Source organism: Rutilus rutilus (genome assembly GCF_951802725.1).
Source record: "Rutilus rutilus genome assembly, chromosome: 20".
In the NCBI taxonomy this organism is placed as follows: Eukaryota; Metazoa; Chordata; class Actinopteri; order Cypriniformes; family Leuciscidae; genus Rutilus; species Rutilus rutilus.
Window position 1 is genome coordinate 8,885,288 of NC_140225.1, and position 17,177 is coordinate 8,902,464.

At 35.8% G+C, this 17,177-nt stretch overlaps 1 protein-coding gene across 10 annotated transcripts in view; it reads right to left on the minus strand.

Moving 5' to 3' along the window:
* The window catches only part of slc4a11 (solute carrier family 4 member 11), a 56,521-nt gene that overhangs the window by 2,909 nt on the left and 36,435 nt on the right, over positions 1–17,177 (minus strand). For all 10 annotated transcript variants that reach the window (XM_084391194.1, XM_084391198.1, XM_084391192.1 and 7 more), the window contains 12 exons: positions 15,346–15,555; positions 13,383–13,467; positions 11,976–12,101; positions 11,750–11,863; positions 10,170–10,302; positions 10,008–10,081; positions 5,528–5,753; positions 5,295–5,401; positions 3,117–3,282; positions 2,138–2,311; positions 1,779–1,974; positions 192–361 (listed from right to left, as the gene is read on the minus strand). In XM_084391194.1, the coding sequence (XP_084247320.1) occupies positions 192–361; positions 1,779–1,974; positions 2,138–2,311; positions 3,117–3,282; positions 5,295–5,401; positions 5,528–5,753; positions 10,008–10,081; positions 10,170–10,302; positions 11,750–11,863; positions 11,976–12,101; positions 13,383–13,467; positions 15,346–15,555 (1,781 nt within the window). The remainder of the gene's footprint in view (positions 1–191; positions 362–1,778; positions 1,975–2,137; positions 2,312–3,116; positions 3,283–5,294; positions 5,402–5,527; positions 5,754–10,007; positions 10,082–10,169; positions 10,303–11,749; positions 11,864–11,975; positions 12,102–13,382; positions 13,468–15,345; positions 15,556–17,177) is intronic.

A 17,177-nucleotide genomic window follows, 5' to 3' on the forward strand; every position in this document is an offset into this window, starting at 1 on the left:
AACCATATACTAACGCGAGTACATTTATAAGAACTATAAAGATTTTTCCTTTCTTTTCCTTTCATTAATCATTCTATCGTATGACCTTTACCAAACACGATTTATTACACATGCATGTGCCTAGCAATACACACACAACACAGAGAGACAGGAGTTCGTGACTTGAGATCTGGAGGCATTTCAGAACTCACCTGATGGGTATGAGGATAAACATTAGCAGAGGAAATATCATCTTCATATACGGGAGAGGGTACATCCCAAATGCACAGAGGAAAAGCAGCTGCACCATCTGAAGGAAAGTGAAGTAATGGATCTTTCTCTGCGGCACCTTGCGGATGTAGTGGGTTGGCGGGTAGGATGTCTGAGAAAGAGTAAAGGGCAATTGAGTGACAAAGAAAAAGTGGATGTTGGGACTACGATCCATTCATGTATGGACATTTCACTTACTGTACATGAGTCTCCACAATACAAATATAAATCACATCTAAATCAGGGCTATATGCATACATAATGGAGATCACATCTGTGATGACGCCAATGCTCAGCAGTGAAATTTCCCCCCATATGGCAATTAGTATTTCAGTTTCGTGGTTGCTACAGCCTCGGTTCTCATCTATGATCATTTGCACACGTGTGGATTAAAGGACGTCCAAACTACCATATGCTGGCATATAGTTTTGTTTGGGAGAGAAAAAAATACATATGTGGCCAGAATAACCATTTACTAAGGATGTGCCAGGATAGTTGACTAAAAGTCCAACAACCAACTAGTCGATTAGTGAGGGCGACAAGTAACCGTTCAAAAGTTTGGGGTCAATAATATGATTTTTTTTTTTTTCCTGAAAGAAATCAATACATCTATTCAGCAAGGATGCATTACATGAATTAAAAGTGACAGTAAAGACAAAAGATTTGTATTTTCACATTTCATTTTCACAATCTTTTGAACTTTCCATACATCATAAATCCTGAAAAAATGTAGCATGAATTCCACAAAAATATAAAGCAGCACAACTGATTTCAACATAAGAAGAATAAGAATAAATGTTCAGCATATTAGAATGATTTCTGAAGGATCACGTGACACTGAAGAATGGCTGCTGAAAATTCAGCTTTGACGTCACAGGAATAATTAAAAGTTTACAAAATATTCAAAGAGAAAGTGGTTATTTTAAACTCTAATAATATTTCACAATGTTTTTAACTGTATTTTTGATCAAATAAATTCAGCCTTGGTGTTCACCCAAGACATAAGAACCACCATTTACTAGGGATGTGCCAGGATGGATGACTACTTGTCCAACAATCAACTAGTCGGTTAGTGAGGTTAGTGAAGTTAATTATATTATATAGTGTTATGCTTAAACTTACATTAACTTAATAGTTGATTAATAATTAATAAAATTAGTTTTAACAAACAACCTGAGCCCAAGAACTCAGGTTACACTGAAACATTCTGCTTGCAGGATGTGAATAAGTGGTTTTGAAATCCCACCAACTATTTGATTATGAAACATTTTGCCCATCCCTAGCATTTACACAGATTTAAAGCCACCATTTACGATTGGCACAGTAAAAATGAACAAAACGACCAGGTGTTCATATCCACAAAATGCATCAATGGAGACTAAGTCATTTCTGACCATGACAAGTAGAGGGCGCTCTGTTGCTTTATTTGCACAACGGATGCACCGCTCTCTTCTGTGTTCTTATTTGTACAACACCTATGACTTTTATTTGCCTTTGTTTTCATCGAAGACACACACGCACACACTCACTTGTTCTTTGAGTAGCAGAGCCATGCGGTCGCACATTTGATTGCCTTCAATGGAGGTGAGAGCGATGTAGAGGAAGAGCCCATAAAGCACAGGCTTAGGAATCCACTGCAGGGGCACCGGCAGCAGAAACAAGCTCACACCTATCAGGATGTTAGCCACGAGCGAGGTCACTCGCGTCTCCTTCACACTCACTATACTACACACACGCACATGTACACACACACACAAACACACAAAGGCGTCATTTAAAACCAAGCACACTGTGCCAATAACTGCTATAATGACGTTTGTGCTTCACAGATTGATTGCGATTGTAATTGCTTGTGAGCGTGTGGCTCGTCGATGTGGTGTGTGCTCACGTCTCATAAAGGTGTCCTCCTTCCACCCTTTCCTCCACGATGGCCAGCTGTCTGACGTGCAGAGTAGAGTGCGGGAACGCAGCATGCATCCACGGCAAGCCCAGCACAGACATCAAAATATTAATCAAGCCAGACAGAGTCAGGTCCCAGTGATACGCCGTGCCCTTCAATAACCTGTGGCACACACACACACACACACAGTCACGACTGCACAGTTTGACCCAGTGTCCTATCCAGGTGCAAAGCGACAAGTTTCCAGCGACCAATCATAATATATTTGATGTTTAATATGCAGCTAGGTGCATGGTGGGAGTCATTTAAATAATATAAATTGCCAATTAAAAGTTAGGGGTCAGTATGTTTTATTTTGACAGAAATTAATGCTTTTAATCATCAAGGATGCATTAAATTGATCAAAAGTGAGAGTAAAGACATTTATAATGTTACAAACGATTTCGAATAAATGCTACTTTCCATTCATCAACGAATCCTGAATAAAATATTTAGAAGATTGCAGAAATTCTGCTTTGCCATCACAGGAATAAATTACATTTTAAAATATATTAAAATAGTGAACATTTATTTTAAATTGTAAAAATATTTCTCAATTAAGATTTAGTAAATGATACGATGACACGATCAAAGAGGTTCAAATGAAACACCTTCCGTTTTAAGTTTTCCTTGGCTAATTTGCATAAAGATGAAGTTGGTCGCAGGTTGCTCATTTGTTGCTCTTTGAAAAGAAATGGCTGTAGGACGCCTTGACGCTACAAATCACTGCCAGTGCTCAATACTCCTACACATGAAAGAGGTTGCTTGTCACTTTATCACATTGTTAGGTTGATAACAATGTGACTAGCTGGTCAGAAACAACCTGGTTAGGTTAATGTTCGGTTAATTTTAATAATCATTGTGATGAAGCCACTTATGAGTGGTGAAATGTAAAAAAAAAAAAAAACTATTTTCAAAAGACATGAACCTGTTTTCTGGTGCATTTGTGAGAGAAACTACAATGTTCTGGTCGATGAAGATGAGGATAAACAGGAGGAAGCCCAAACCCATTGCACTCAGAACACTTGCTCCAGACAGCTTATCCAGCGGGGCTATTTGAAACATTGGACCTTCGTGGAAGTTAAACACCGGCACTGGAAGAGAGCACATAACACAGTGAACCTCAGCTCACACACCATAACAGACCATCCAACAAAAACCAGACCTTCCAGAATAGTGTGATTACATCTACAGTAATTGTTAAATTGTTAAATAGTCGCGGTGTGAAAGCACCATCAGTGATGTTATTTTACTATAGTGAAAAAGCATTTCTATTGAAAAAATAAATGTGTGAAAAATGGCCACAGAACAAACTGCAACAAAAAAATGGCACAAAAACCAAAACCAAAGCACGATAGCATTGTATACATTTCAGGTAGCATAATTTGTTGTTGGAATATTGGTTTAGGTTTAAAACTGACCACATTTAAATTAAAATCCTACATTTAACACAAGTTATGATAGGAACATTAACAATAGCATGATAAGAATCTCTGACTTTTACAGAACAACAAAATTATAGTAACACTGAATATGTTCATAGGAAGGTATGTGTAAGAAGTGTACCTTGCTTTATTTAGTTTGTGGCTTTATTGTTTAAAATTGCTACCAGGTGATTATTTTGTCCACAAACACAATGTGGGAATCAGGGGAGTTTCTCGCAATTGTGAGTTATTAAGTCCAATTCTGAGGAATTTGACGGACTTTTTTTCTCGGAATTGTGAATCTCACAATTTTGACTTTAAAACACGATATTGGGAGTTTATATCTCGCAATTCTGACTTTATAACTCACAATTGCGAGTTTATATCATGCAATTCCGAGGAAAAAAAGTCTGAATTGTGAGATAATAAGTCGCAATTACCTTTTTCATTGTTTATTTTGTGGAGGAAACAAGCTTTCATACTGTACATATATACGTTTTGGATTGTTTGGCCATTTCCCTGCAGTTTCTGCGTTGATCTAATTTTCAATATGAGCCTCTCGACTGCAGCATTGGAACGCTGAGTGAACGTTTAAAGAGCCTGAAGTAAGAAGTAAAATCTCACTCTGATAACCAAGTTAAACTCCCACACCAAACAGATGACAGAGGAGTTGGAGGAATAATGCTGTGATAGTCGGAGTGGAGTGGCTTTGCTGTAATGTGCTGGCTGTAGAGAGGGAGCGTACAGGCAGTGTGTGTGTGTGTGTGTGTGTGTGTGTGTGTGTGTGTGTGTGTGTGTGTGTGTGTGTGTGTGTGTGTGTGTGTGTGTGTGTGTGTCTAAGTGTTGGTAGGGCCGTACGTTTTGGCAAGCCTTCCTGGCTTGACAAACTGAGCCAAAATTTTGAACTGATTCTCAGTACTGAATCTTCTCTGCTATTTGCATCTCATTTAAAATTGCTGCTTAAATGCTGCATTTTGACATGTTGAAGATAATCTCTCAATATGATTAAAGACATTTACATAATAAAGCAGTTTTATCATTATGAATGTTTTGTTTTTTCTCTGCTTAAATTATAGCATGAATAAGCTCAATTACTTACCTTATATTAAATACTATTATCATGATCAAACAAAAACACTAATATTGACTATTAGTGAAATAATGTAATGCATATAATATTATTTATATATAATAATAATAATAATAATAATAATAGCAAAAACATGGATGATAAATAATGATTAAATGTGAAATAATATAATGAATACAAAAAATTATATAAATAAGGTTTTGTCAAATAAAAATAATAATAGCAAAAACTGTGAAATGTGAAATAATATAAAATATAAAAAATAATATAATATAAATAAAATAAAGAATAATGTTTCATGTCAAATTAAACAAAAATAACAATAACAACAACAACAAAATATTAGGGAAATGAGAATAGAATAAAATAAAATAATAAAAATGTTTAATTGCTAATAAAAAATAACAATAGCAAAAACAAACCCATATTGCTTGCTAATACCAGAAAAAAGGATCAGTTTAGTATTCTGGAGAAATTAAACAGTGTAGAACAAAAACTGGACTTCCTGTTATTTGAAAACTGTCTTGAAGAAATGTGTACCTTAGTGTCAATGTGTGTGCAACATGAAGACAAATAGTGTCACATGACTCACAGGCAATGTCGTTGAAAACGTATGATCCCACATAAGAGAAGACAAGCACTGAGATAGGCAGAGCACAGTCGGACAGAATCTCTCTCATCTTCACATGCAGAAACGGACTGCCAGGAATAAATGGAAAGATGGGGGTGTCAAAACAGTCCTCTATCACTCTAAAATACTCAGTGTGTGCACAGGTGTGTGTGTGTGTGTGTGTGTGTGTGAGAGAGACAAGAAGAGATCCTCACCTCCTCCTGAACTGGTACAGTGTGTATCCCACCCACAGTGTGCCCATCATGAGGAGGAGACAGAGTAGTGGCCGTGCCCGTGTGCACAGAATGAAGGATTCTGGGAGGGACACAGACCCTGCCTCAGTCAGGTTCAATTCCCCTAAATGTACACTTCCACTGATGCGATTCAGCTCTGCCGCACTCCCATTGGCCAAAGTGGGAGCATGATAGTACTCTTGAAAGACTGTAAAGGAGATACCAAGATAAGGTATTACTATTTATATACTGTAAAAAAAGGTCAAAATTAATGTACAGTATACAGTATATCTAGGTTTAAAATGAACGCTAACTGTTATGCATTGTGTAAATGTTTTTGAATCGTCAAAATGAACGACTTTCTCAGTGTAATATTTTTACTGTGCCACATATTTATTAAACAATTGGTTTAAACAATAAGACATCACTTATGACACCTCTCTCAAGTCAAACAAGTGATACAGATGCCAAACTACTAATTCTAATACTACTAATAAACTTCTAATTATTAATAATTTAAATTATTAAAACATTTTCATTTTGTATTATTTTATTTTATATTATTTTTCTAAAATAAAAGTGTGCAATTGTAATGGAAAGAATGCTTAAAAGTACAGCATATGTAAGCATTTACTCTATGTATTACGTAAAAGTTTTAAGGGATTTTAATTATAAATTTGGCACTTCCATCGCTCATTTCTGATGCGATACTTCAAAATGCGCATAAAAACAGGGTGATGGAAACATAGCTACTAACACCAACCAATGCTTTCTGCTGACATTTACGATTGTTGATGGGGAAGAAAAAAAAAAAAACATGACAATTTTAATATCCTGATAATGCTCCTCTAGTTTCATGTCAAAGAATTTTAATCACAAATACACATTAAACCTTAATTATCTTAAATCTTGACAATTGAAACTATTCAAACATGTAAATTATTCTTTTTTAAATATTATTTTATATTTCTAAGGTAAAAGGGTACTATTGCACTGGTAAGACTGCCTAAAAAGTACATTATATATCAGTCTAAAATCATCTTTTAAGTTTGGTGTATGTATTGTGTAAACGTTCTGAATGCCTTCCAAAGCGTAACATTTCTCCTGCGCCACATCTTTATTGAATAATTGGTTTAAACAATCACGATTACTGATGGAATTTTTGTGGAATCTTGTTTACTGCCAATAACATCAACCAATGCTTTCTGCTGATAACACATGCACATTGCGCATGCACATTTTTGGGATGTCTTTCTTGAACGGCCTGTTTCACATCACAGCAGAACTTTTCAAAGGAAGTGGGGTCAGGCCTCTAATTTGGCCATTGTGAAGTGCTGAATTTCTTTTGTTTAAAGCGTTCTGTTGTTGATTGACTCCTGTGCTTTGGATCATTGTCATGTTGCATGACCCAACTTCTTTTGAGTTTAAGATCACAAACAGACGCTCTGACATTCTGCTCCTGATATAACTTGGAATGTGTTGGTTCCTCAGTGACTCCAAGTCGTCCGGACCCTGAGGCAGCAAAACAGCCCCACATCATTATACTCAGCCCACAATCCTTCACAGTTGCAGTGAGGTTCTGGCAATGGTATTAGGATTTTTGTGTTCTTAACATTTATTTCAAGTATTTTTAAAAACTCGCATTGAAAATGAACAGTGTCTTAGCTGGGTTATTTTTTTTGTTTTTGTTCCAGGTTGTTTTCCAATGATTCAGAACACGTCATGTCTGATCTTGCTTCAACTATCCCATGTGCAAATGACACTTCTCTCAAAATGCAACACTGGTCTTGAAAACCCATGAAAGCTTATTTCTGCCATGGAATAGAAAAAGAAATTACATATAGAAAAAGTCACAGATAATTGTGACTTTTTATCTCACAATGCTGACTTTTTGTCCTCTCAATTCCTAGTTTATATCTCGCAATTGCGAGAAAAAAAGTCAGAATTGTGAGATAAAAAATTCAACACTGGTCTTGTGTCAAACTTAATACAGTTGACAAGCAAATGCATTAAGTTGAAAAAATATGTTAATAATTATTTTGCATTTTGATGACCTATGAATACTTTAAAATGTTTAGTTGAATTTAATTTAATACTTTGGGCCCTATTTTAACGATCTAAGCGCATGGTCTAAAGCGCACGGCGCAAGTTCACTTAGGGTGTGTCCGAAATCCACTTTTGCTAATGGTTGGTCTAAAAGGTTTGTCCCTATTCTCATAATGAGTAATGGGTGTGTTTTGGCCATTATCCATATCTTTATGTACACAATAATAATCATTTACATTGTAACCCTTTTATTTTAAATATTTTGCATGTTTGTGTGCCGCTGTGCGTCCCTGTGTGTTTAATAAGCAGAGTGTACGCGCGTTGCGGACCCGCCTATAGGCGCACATTAATAAGGCGCTCATTAAATAACAAAAAAAATATTGCGCCACTGACTTTAGATGCAATCTATTTCTGTTGCCTCAAAATAGCAACGTGCCAACAATGCGCCTGAACACACCTCATTTTCAGACCAGCACGCCCATGGGCACACAATGGGTGCAAATGCATTTGCTATTTAAACAACGTGGCGCAGGATGTGAAAATGATAACTGTGTTGGACTGAAACTAGCAAAAAACACTTGCGTCATGCTTGGTGCTGCATTGCGTCGGGTGTAAGATAGGGGCCTTTATGTTTTATTTATTGTTTATTTTTTCATATTCCTGGTAAGACGAGTACGTTTTGTTTTAAGCAAGTTATCTCAGTCTCTCTAAACCCCCCTTACCATGAGCATTCTCTGCTCTTGTTGTGATTGGTCATACATTTGTGCATGTGTTGAAAACTAAACGCCTATTATCGTATCTGAATTTCAGCTCCGGAGGCTTTCTCAGCACTTGATACACAGTGATACGAATGATGGCATCGGTTTTTCTGTATCAATTACAGCGCGAGTCCTCATCCTTTTAAAGTGAAAGTGCAAAGTGGATTCGCAGCTCAGAAAACATGTCGACAACATGAACTAAACTCTTCCAGGCCTCAGCTACATCTACAGTGTTTGAGGGCGGGTCAAAGTGGACATTGTTCACGAGCAGCCAATGAAGACCACAGGCTGGCATTATGCAAATCTGTTACATTGTCACATAGATAAGTAACAGAAAGTGAGACTGGAATTGCTGACGACTCGTTTCAGCAGTTCAGAATTATTTTTTTTCTTTTAGGTGACAATAATTTTATTAGTCGTGCAGACGTGCACTTTAAAACTTTGCAGACATTTTACATTCACAAATAGCTATATTACACACTGCATGAAAGGTAATATTCTATAAAGCATAATAGGGGCACTTTAATTCAAACGTAATCACATTACGAAACTTTAATTATTTTGTATTTGTGGTGCATTACTGAATAAATCGTTTAGTAATAGGTCATTTGTACATATTAAGTTTTAAGTAACCATATCTGGTTCAGTGTCAACTCTTTAAAGGTCCTTTTGAAACTGGTATTTGTAATACAGCAGTTCTTAGGTTATGTTTATTTTTTACAGGCAAATGACCTTGGTTTTGTATTTACTGAAGCTGTTTCAGCACACATTAGACTGGCTTTATCTACTAGGAAGAATGGCAGTGGTTCTGAACTGATGGTGCTGATCTGCCTGACTGTAGGCATAAATCTTCCAAATCCCCTGCAAACCTTGAGTTTTATGAGTTCTTATGAGGTTTCTGAAGTCCCTTTTGATCAGACTAGATTTCACTTGAGCACAATTGTTTGGGAAGAAACAAGTAACATGCTGCTTTCCATTGAGCATAGCAGGTCAAAGCCACAGCTGAGTCAAATTACCTTCTTTTCAAGAGGTCATCATAGTAGAGGTTATCTTGATTGTTTAACACATTTGTTCAATAAAGACATGGAACTGCAAAATGGTTTGTCTGTGTGTGTTCAAGGCCAGTCGAAGTTGACATATTTATACTAGAATACAGATATGTTGTGGACTACAGCATTTTTTGTAAAGTATGATTCATTTTTATTTTTATTTTTATTTTTCTATATGGAATGGAATGGAAGCAGTGGCAGATCTTTTCTTTCGGGGAACTTAGTTCTATCAATCAGTTGTTGATTAACTTGTCGATGTTGCAGTTAACTTGCAGTCAACTTGAATGTTTGGAGAAGTCCGGCATTCTGAGCAATCTGTCATCAAGTTATAATATTTTAGTATCAATTAACTGTGAAACTAATGAATCCGATTCTGTAGTGTGACAGCATATTCCCATTATCACTATATGTATGTTAAATGAACCGTATCGTTTTTTCCTGGGCAGTAACAATGTAAAATGTCTTTATTTTACAGTGTGACAACTAGCCCCAGTTTCCCTATATTTCTTATGAAGTTCAGATTGTAATCTAAGAATCATTCACACAGAAATCCAGATGATTTCAAAAGGTTTGGCTGTGTATATGTATGTGTGTATGTATAGCACTCACTCTTGACAGTGCCCTTAACTGCGTCTGCTACAAAAGCAATGGAAATGAACAAAGCTATCACCTCCTCTATCGACCTGTGGATCAAAAACATCAACAAAAACATTTCAGTCTTCAAGCAGTGGCATCTGCATGAGTATGTATATTTGTAGGTGTGTGTCTGACCTTTTGAAAAGCTTAACAAGCAGGCTGAGGTTGAAGATTCCTCCCATGATGAGGAAGAGGCTGTTCCACAGGCCGATACATGCATAAAATGCTGCAAAGTCCAGCTCATAATCATCACAGACCCCCCTAATCACTGCAGCCATAGAGAGACAAACACACAGAAGCATTGTAGAAAATTATAGTGATATTAACTGTAAAAGAGTACACTGTAAAAAACTGTTAATTGATTAACAGTAAGTTCCTTTACTATAAACGGAGGGAGACTGTAATAGATCTAACCTTACATTTCAAGGTTCAATTTACATACTGAAATTTACAGTAAAATATTTGTAAATGTACTGTTTTTATAAGTAAAAAAGAACAAATCATCTCACAATTTACAGTGAAAAGCTGTAAACTGACATTCACAGAATTCACTGTGACACCTCACATTTGAAGGTTTTACCGTTTAGTTTTTCACAATTGCCAACAAGCGTTTACCAATACTTAAAGTACTTTTTCAAAACTCTTAACACATCAACACACCTATCAAACAATTGGCCAAATAATTAATTTCCAAACATTTTTCACCCTTACACGTGTAGAACCCATGAAAACTTATTTCTGCCATGGAATAGAAAAAAAAGAAGATTATTGTGACTTTTTATCTCACAATTCTGACTTTTTATCCCTCAGTTCCTAGTTTACATCTCGCAATTGCAAGAAATAAAGTCAGAATCTGCGGTCAGAATTGGAAAACAGCTTCCATAGTAACCAAAGGCCATGTACTGTATGTTGGATTTGTTGTTGTTGTTTTCATTTCAGTTAAAGCTTCATGTAAAGCTTTTACTACAACGATTCCAGTGCCACTGTTCCATATACGCAGATTATGTGGTCTGCGTAGGGCACTAACTAAGGGGGCACTATTGTCATTGTAAGCTTTTGAGGTTTTATTTAATTATTTATTTATTTATTTTATGAGCAGGATTTTTTTTTACAGTAAATGACAACGTTGCTGTCATTAAGAGTCCTCCACACAAACAGAATCACAAGCGTGCGAAAAGAACACAATCAACTCAAATCTCATAATGACAAGGGATTATAACTCACAGTAAATGTTGATCGTTTGATGTTTAAAAAACTGTTCCCAAACATTTCAATAAAGATTTAAAGAATTCCTGCTGTTATTCCCATGAGAAACCACAAGACGAGATCTTTGATTGGGAAGGATCATTATTATAGATGGATGTGGCAGTTCTGTCCTCATCTGCACATTTTTATCCAAACAGAATTTCGTTGTACTACAGCAAAACCATTTTTCAGGGCAACTCTCCCACTGGTGACAGTGTGCGATTGCAGCCACAGGAATGAGCTTTAGGAGGAAATCTCCTCTCAGCCAGGGCAAACATCAATGCTTGCCCAAACAAATGGCGGCCATATCAGACTCCCATCCTGCTGTTTGTGAGATTAAGAGTCTTGTTCCACCTCATCCTGAGGCTAGCAGAGCTCTCTAAACACTTAACATCAAAGTATTCAACAAACAAAGAGTGCGTATGTGAACGTGCATCTATTGTTGTATGTGAAGGCATGTATGTACATACCGCTGATGAAAATAGCGATGGGTGCTGTGGTCAGTGGAATGACGAGAGGAGAGCCAGCACACAATGAGTAGATGATTCCACCTATACTCTGCCCAATGATCGTCTTCTGAACATCTAATCAACAGAGAGAACAAATCAGTCTGTCTATCTGTGTATGCATAAGTGTGTGTGCGTGTGTGTGTGTGTGTGTGTGAGAGAGAGAGAGAGAGAGAGAGAGAGAGATCACCAATCTCGCCACGAGTGCTCTCGTCGTTGAGTGAGCCAAAAGCAATGGCAGGAAGCAGCACAGCAATGTAGAGAAAGATGGACGTCGTCATGAACTTGACCACGGCTTTGTTATTACCCACTAAACCTGAAACACACACATTTATATAAAATAAAATAAATACATAATATAAAATATTACTGCTGTCAGTTTAACTTGAGAGATTAATATGTTTAATGGCATGTAATTTAACACAGTTAGCGTAGTTTGATCATTTTCATTCAGTTTTATTCAGTTATTTCTGACTTTAAATAAATAATAAAGCATGAAGGAAGACCTGTAGCAGCATGCAGTTTCTGTATTGCAGAGATTTCATTGAAGCTAAAATATCAGCTCCAAATAACACAAATATTTTCCAATAACGCATATACTATAATAAATCTATATTTTATGTATTTACAGCTATTACATATAAAATGAATATCTTTATATTCATCTGACACAAAACAATAAACAATCTCCATCAGAGTGAAAGCATGAACAGATAAAGTACATATACACTACCATTCAAAAGCTTGGTAAGATTTTTTGATGGTTTTGAAATAGTGTCTTTTGCTCACCAAGGTTACATTTGTATGATCAAAAATACAGTAAAAACAGTAATATTGTGAAACATTATTACAATTTAAATGTACTGTTTTCTATTTGAATATATTTTTAAATGTAATTTATTCCTGTGATGCAAAGCTGAATTTTCATTATCATTACATTCTTCAGAGTCACATGATCCTTCAGAAATCATTTGAATATGCTGATTTGGTGCTCAATGTTGAAAACGGTTGTGCTGCGTAATATTTTTGTGGAAACTGTGATACTTTTTTAGGATTCTTCAATTAATAGAAAGTTCAAAAGAACAGCATTTATTTGAAATGGAAATCCTTTGTCAATTTAATATTCAATATCAATTCAATGCATGCTTGCAGAATAAAACTATTAGTGTGGTTTATACAAATGTATAAAACTATGACTAAAAATGTTCTAATTTATATAAATTTATATTTATATGATTCATTAAAATGAATAAGACTTCTCAATGCAATTAGAGAAATAGAGAGGATAGTTTAGGAGAGCATGTTTGATTTCCTCAGATTGCTCGGCTATACTGTATATCTTTGTGTGTAATATAATGTGACAAAACCCAGCAATGTAGCATTCTGTCATGCATTTTGTACGTCCTGGTCCTGCTTGTTAGTGGACAAGCTCTTCTGAATTTAGCTGAACTACTGTAACACCTTCAAATTTAGCTAAAGACATTAATAAGACAACTAGAACAGCATATATCCTTTTGAAAACTTTAAAAACGCTAAATTAGATAATAGATTCTTTCATTTTAAAATACTTTTATTTGTAAGGTTATAATTGACACACCATCAGTGAAGTCAGACGGGTAGAGAGGCAGTCGGCGACACAGATCCTCATAGATTCCTCTGCCCACTCTGAAAAAATCTCTACACTACACAGATACAGAGAGAGAGAGGAAAAGAGTGAGGATTACTCTCTCACACACAGACAAACACATACATATAACTACACATATAAACGTGAAAACGTTTAAACACATTTTACTGCAATACTGCAGCGGGAGAGGCACAGGATTTAAGCACACACACACACCAATTAAACATCATACACATCAAATCCTGCTGAATCACAGCAAATACACACACAGAAGCAAATGCACACAATGCTTTACACTGCAAGGGAAGATATACTGCGTTAAAGCAGACAAACACACACTCTCCTACTTAAATCCTCACACACAAACACACACAGAAGCTCAGTGTAATCGCACTCACACAGGGCCCCCTGCACAGCAGAGAGAGAGACACAAGGTGAGAGAACACAGATTCTGCAGACTAGAGAGAGAGACAGCCCAGTGTTAGAACAGCATTAGTACAATGCAAACGCATTACAATTACATCAGCAAAGCAAAGTCAAGAAACCAGTTACATTACTCTAAATATCCATTAATGTAGCATCAGAAATGTAGCATCTGGCACATGTGCATTTCAGAGAACTGAATTAGATTGGCTTAAGCACTTATAGAAATAAAATGCCCCCGTAAAAAGGTGTAAACTATTGTAATTGTTTATATACTGTATATAAATATCACATTGGCTGCATACAAACATAAATAACCAACGTGTTTCTGTTCGCAACCGGACAAAATTCAGTAAAAACAGTGACATTGTAAAATATTTATATTGGTTTCTATTTTAAAAGAACAGAATTTATTTAAAAACAGAAATCATTCATAACATTATACATTTCTTTACTGTCCCTTTTGATCAATTTAATGTTAATCATACTGACCCCAAACATTTGAACGGTACTGTATAACTATTGTTTATTATTAATTCATGTTTGTTCAAAATACAATTTATAAAATTTGAAATCTCAAAATGTATTAATACATTTAAAAATTAAAGTGAATAAACTTTGCAACTAATTTTTAGGTTATGATACCTAATTCATAAACGAATATGAACAAATTGAACCTTACAGTATAATAGAAACAGAAAAATAGTACTATAGTTTAGTTTAGACCAATTACGGCAAGGTAGGAGGCACTGGTGTGAGGCACGGGTCACAAATGCACAGTCTTGTTGAATTAATCAAATTTTAATAGGCTTTACAGGTCAGGATTTGGCGCTGGAGCAGTTTGTCCGTCTCACATTAATGACCTAAATTAGACAGACAAGCTCATTTTCTGTCAGTCAGAGAGAACCTGTCTCAGGATATGTTTAAATAAGTCGTACAGCTTTAAGTGTTCATTACTGAGCCGCACTCATTCATCGTGACAGCGTGTGTCTGAAACAGAAAGAGTAAGGGACCTTTCCTGGGCATTTGCCAGAGATGGATAGCTTTTAGTGCGCGCACACACACACAAACACACACACATATACACACACACACAAAGTAATGATCCTCTCCACCTGGTTACCATTCCTCGGATGTGTGATGGAGTGAAAAATGCAAAAAACAAAACAAAAACACAACTATTTGGGTCTCCGCTGTTGTCTTTACAGAGAAGAAAACAGAGGGCTTTTACAGGCGGCTAACCTCAGCCAGGGTGGTCTAATGCTCACATATGCCGAATCAGACTTTGTGTGTGTGCGTCAAACCAGAGTAACAAACAAGATAAATTCTCATTAGCTGTTACATGCTCAGTAGAACTTAATCACTGGAGTGTAAGTCAAACAGCAAAGGGCGAAGGGTGAAAGGAGAAAGAGAGAGCGATAGACGAAGACCGAAGAGAGAGATTGGAAACAATGGCAACCGTTAAAACTGAACCTTAAGCATCGCCGCACACGCTGCGATCTGCACACACCTTCAGTGGTTTTTGACTGTGCGGGTCTGTCTCTTCGCCCTCCACAGCTGTGGTTTTACGCTTGGCTGCGGTCAGGTGGTACCTCTGGATGACCAGCGCCTCTTTGAACTCCTCTTGAGTTTTACTCTCTAGCAGCTTCTGTCTGAAAGAGATGTCTGAGAACATGCTGGCGAACGTCCTGCCCAGCTCCATCGCCGTCTTAGTGCTTTTCTGAGAAACAGAGATCAAACATGTGTTACATTTGGTGATCATGAATCATTTATAGTTGTTACACTCTTACACTGTATCTACACCAGACACGAGCGCATAGGACCCATTATAATCAGTGATGCTGTCTACACTGAATGAGACATTAAACTGATCCCCCCATTCAATTTCTGATGCACTCCAAGCTTTCGTGCTATTTCCGTTATGAATAACATATGGAGTTGCAACAGTCGCTTTGTCATGTCCAGTAGGCATAGTTTTAGAAGAAAAGGTTCTCAGTAGAACCCGTCAGGCACTTCATACAGTAGTGGCCAAAAGTGATGTCCGAAGGGGATATTTGTTTTTAATGACCCTACAAATATGATGAAACCATCAAAATATAGTAAAAAATGCAGTGTACAGTCCATGAATATGCCAAAGATTTGATTTGTATTATTATGTATGTATTTTTTTAATTATTACAATTATTTTAATAAATTTTTCCTTGAAGGATATTATGTTAATTTGTAAATGATCTTGTCTTAAAGTTTATTTACCAATTCTGTATTGTTATTAATTAATTTATTATATATTTATAATATATTTATTATGATATAACTATTATTGTTATTGTTATAATAACATTTGTATGTATAGGTAATTATTTTGGCGGAAAGGGTTATTGCAGGGGGAGAGTTATAACTTTAATTGTGTGAAGCTTTTTGTTAATGTTTAAAGTTTACAAATAAATATTACGAAAAAATATCAAAATATGAGGAAAACATTTTTTATTTCTTAAATATTTTAAACACGAGGGAAAAACTAAATACTAAACTTGGTTAAAGTATTTATATGACAAAATTATTTGGCAAAAAAAAGGCAAACTACAGCTACAGGTTTTATTTTACAGTGAAAGAAATTGCACAGAAAAACAAAAAGCTCACAGGAAAAAGCATGCACTGACTACAGCATTATCAGTTATTAATATTTCATTGTTTCTCTCGTTTTTGTTCTTAATTTCTTTGTATGACAGCCTGGCCAAAAAATAATGTCACATTGCGTTATCACAAATTGACCCCAAGCACAATTACGAAAAATGCTTACAAAATCTTAAACAAATGTATAATAATATTTGAATAAAGGGTGAAGATTTTTCAATTTTCCAAGGTCAGACATCATTTTTAGCCACTACTCTATAAAGAACCTTTTAGGGGTTCCTGTTAAGGGATCGTTTTATCGATTTAGTTTTAATTAATACATTTCTTTTAATTAATTTTCTTAATTTTATGAATTAAACAGCTCATAAACGTATTTATCAGAAAAAAAATTTAAACGACCCGTTAAATATGAAATTATTTCTCCTTATATAGAACCTTTTTGGCATAAAGTCTTCAAAGTAGTAACCCAGAATTTTTGGGAGCAGAAAATAAAGCAGTTGCAGTTATGCTGCTGATACATGGTCTAAATTGTAGATTTATTCTCAACTTTATTTCCAGTTAAATGCTTTACTCTGCTAATACAAGAGTACAATATGTACTCTTGTACTTGCACTTTTGACCAGTTCTCTGGATTTATGATTTTTGCTTTATCATATGGATTGAGTCCATTTGGTATTTAAGTTACATAACATTTGAGTTGTCCATTGT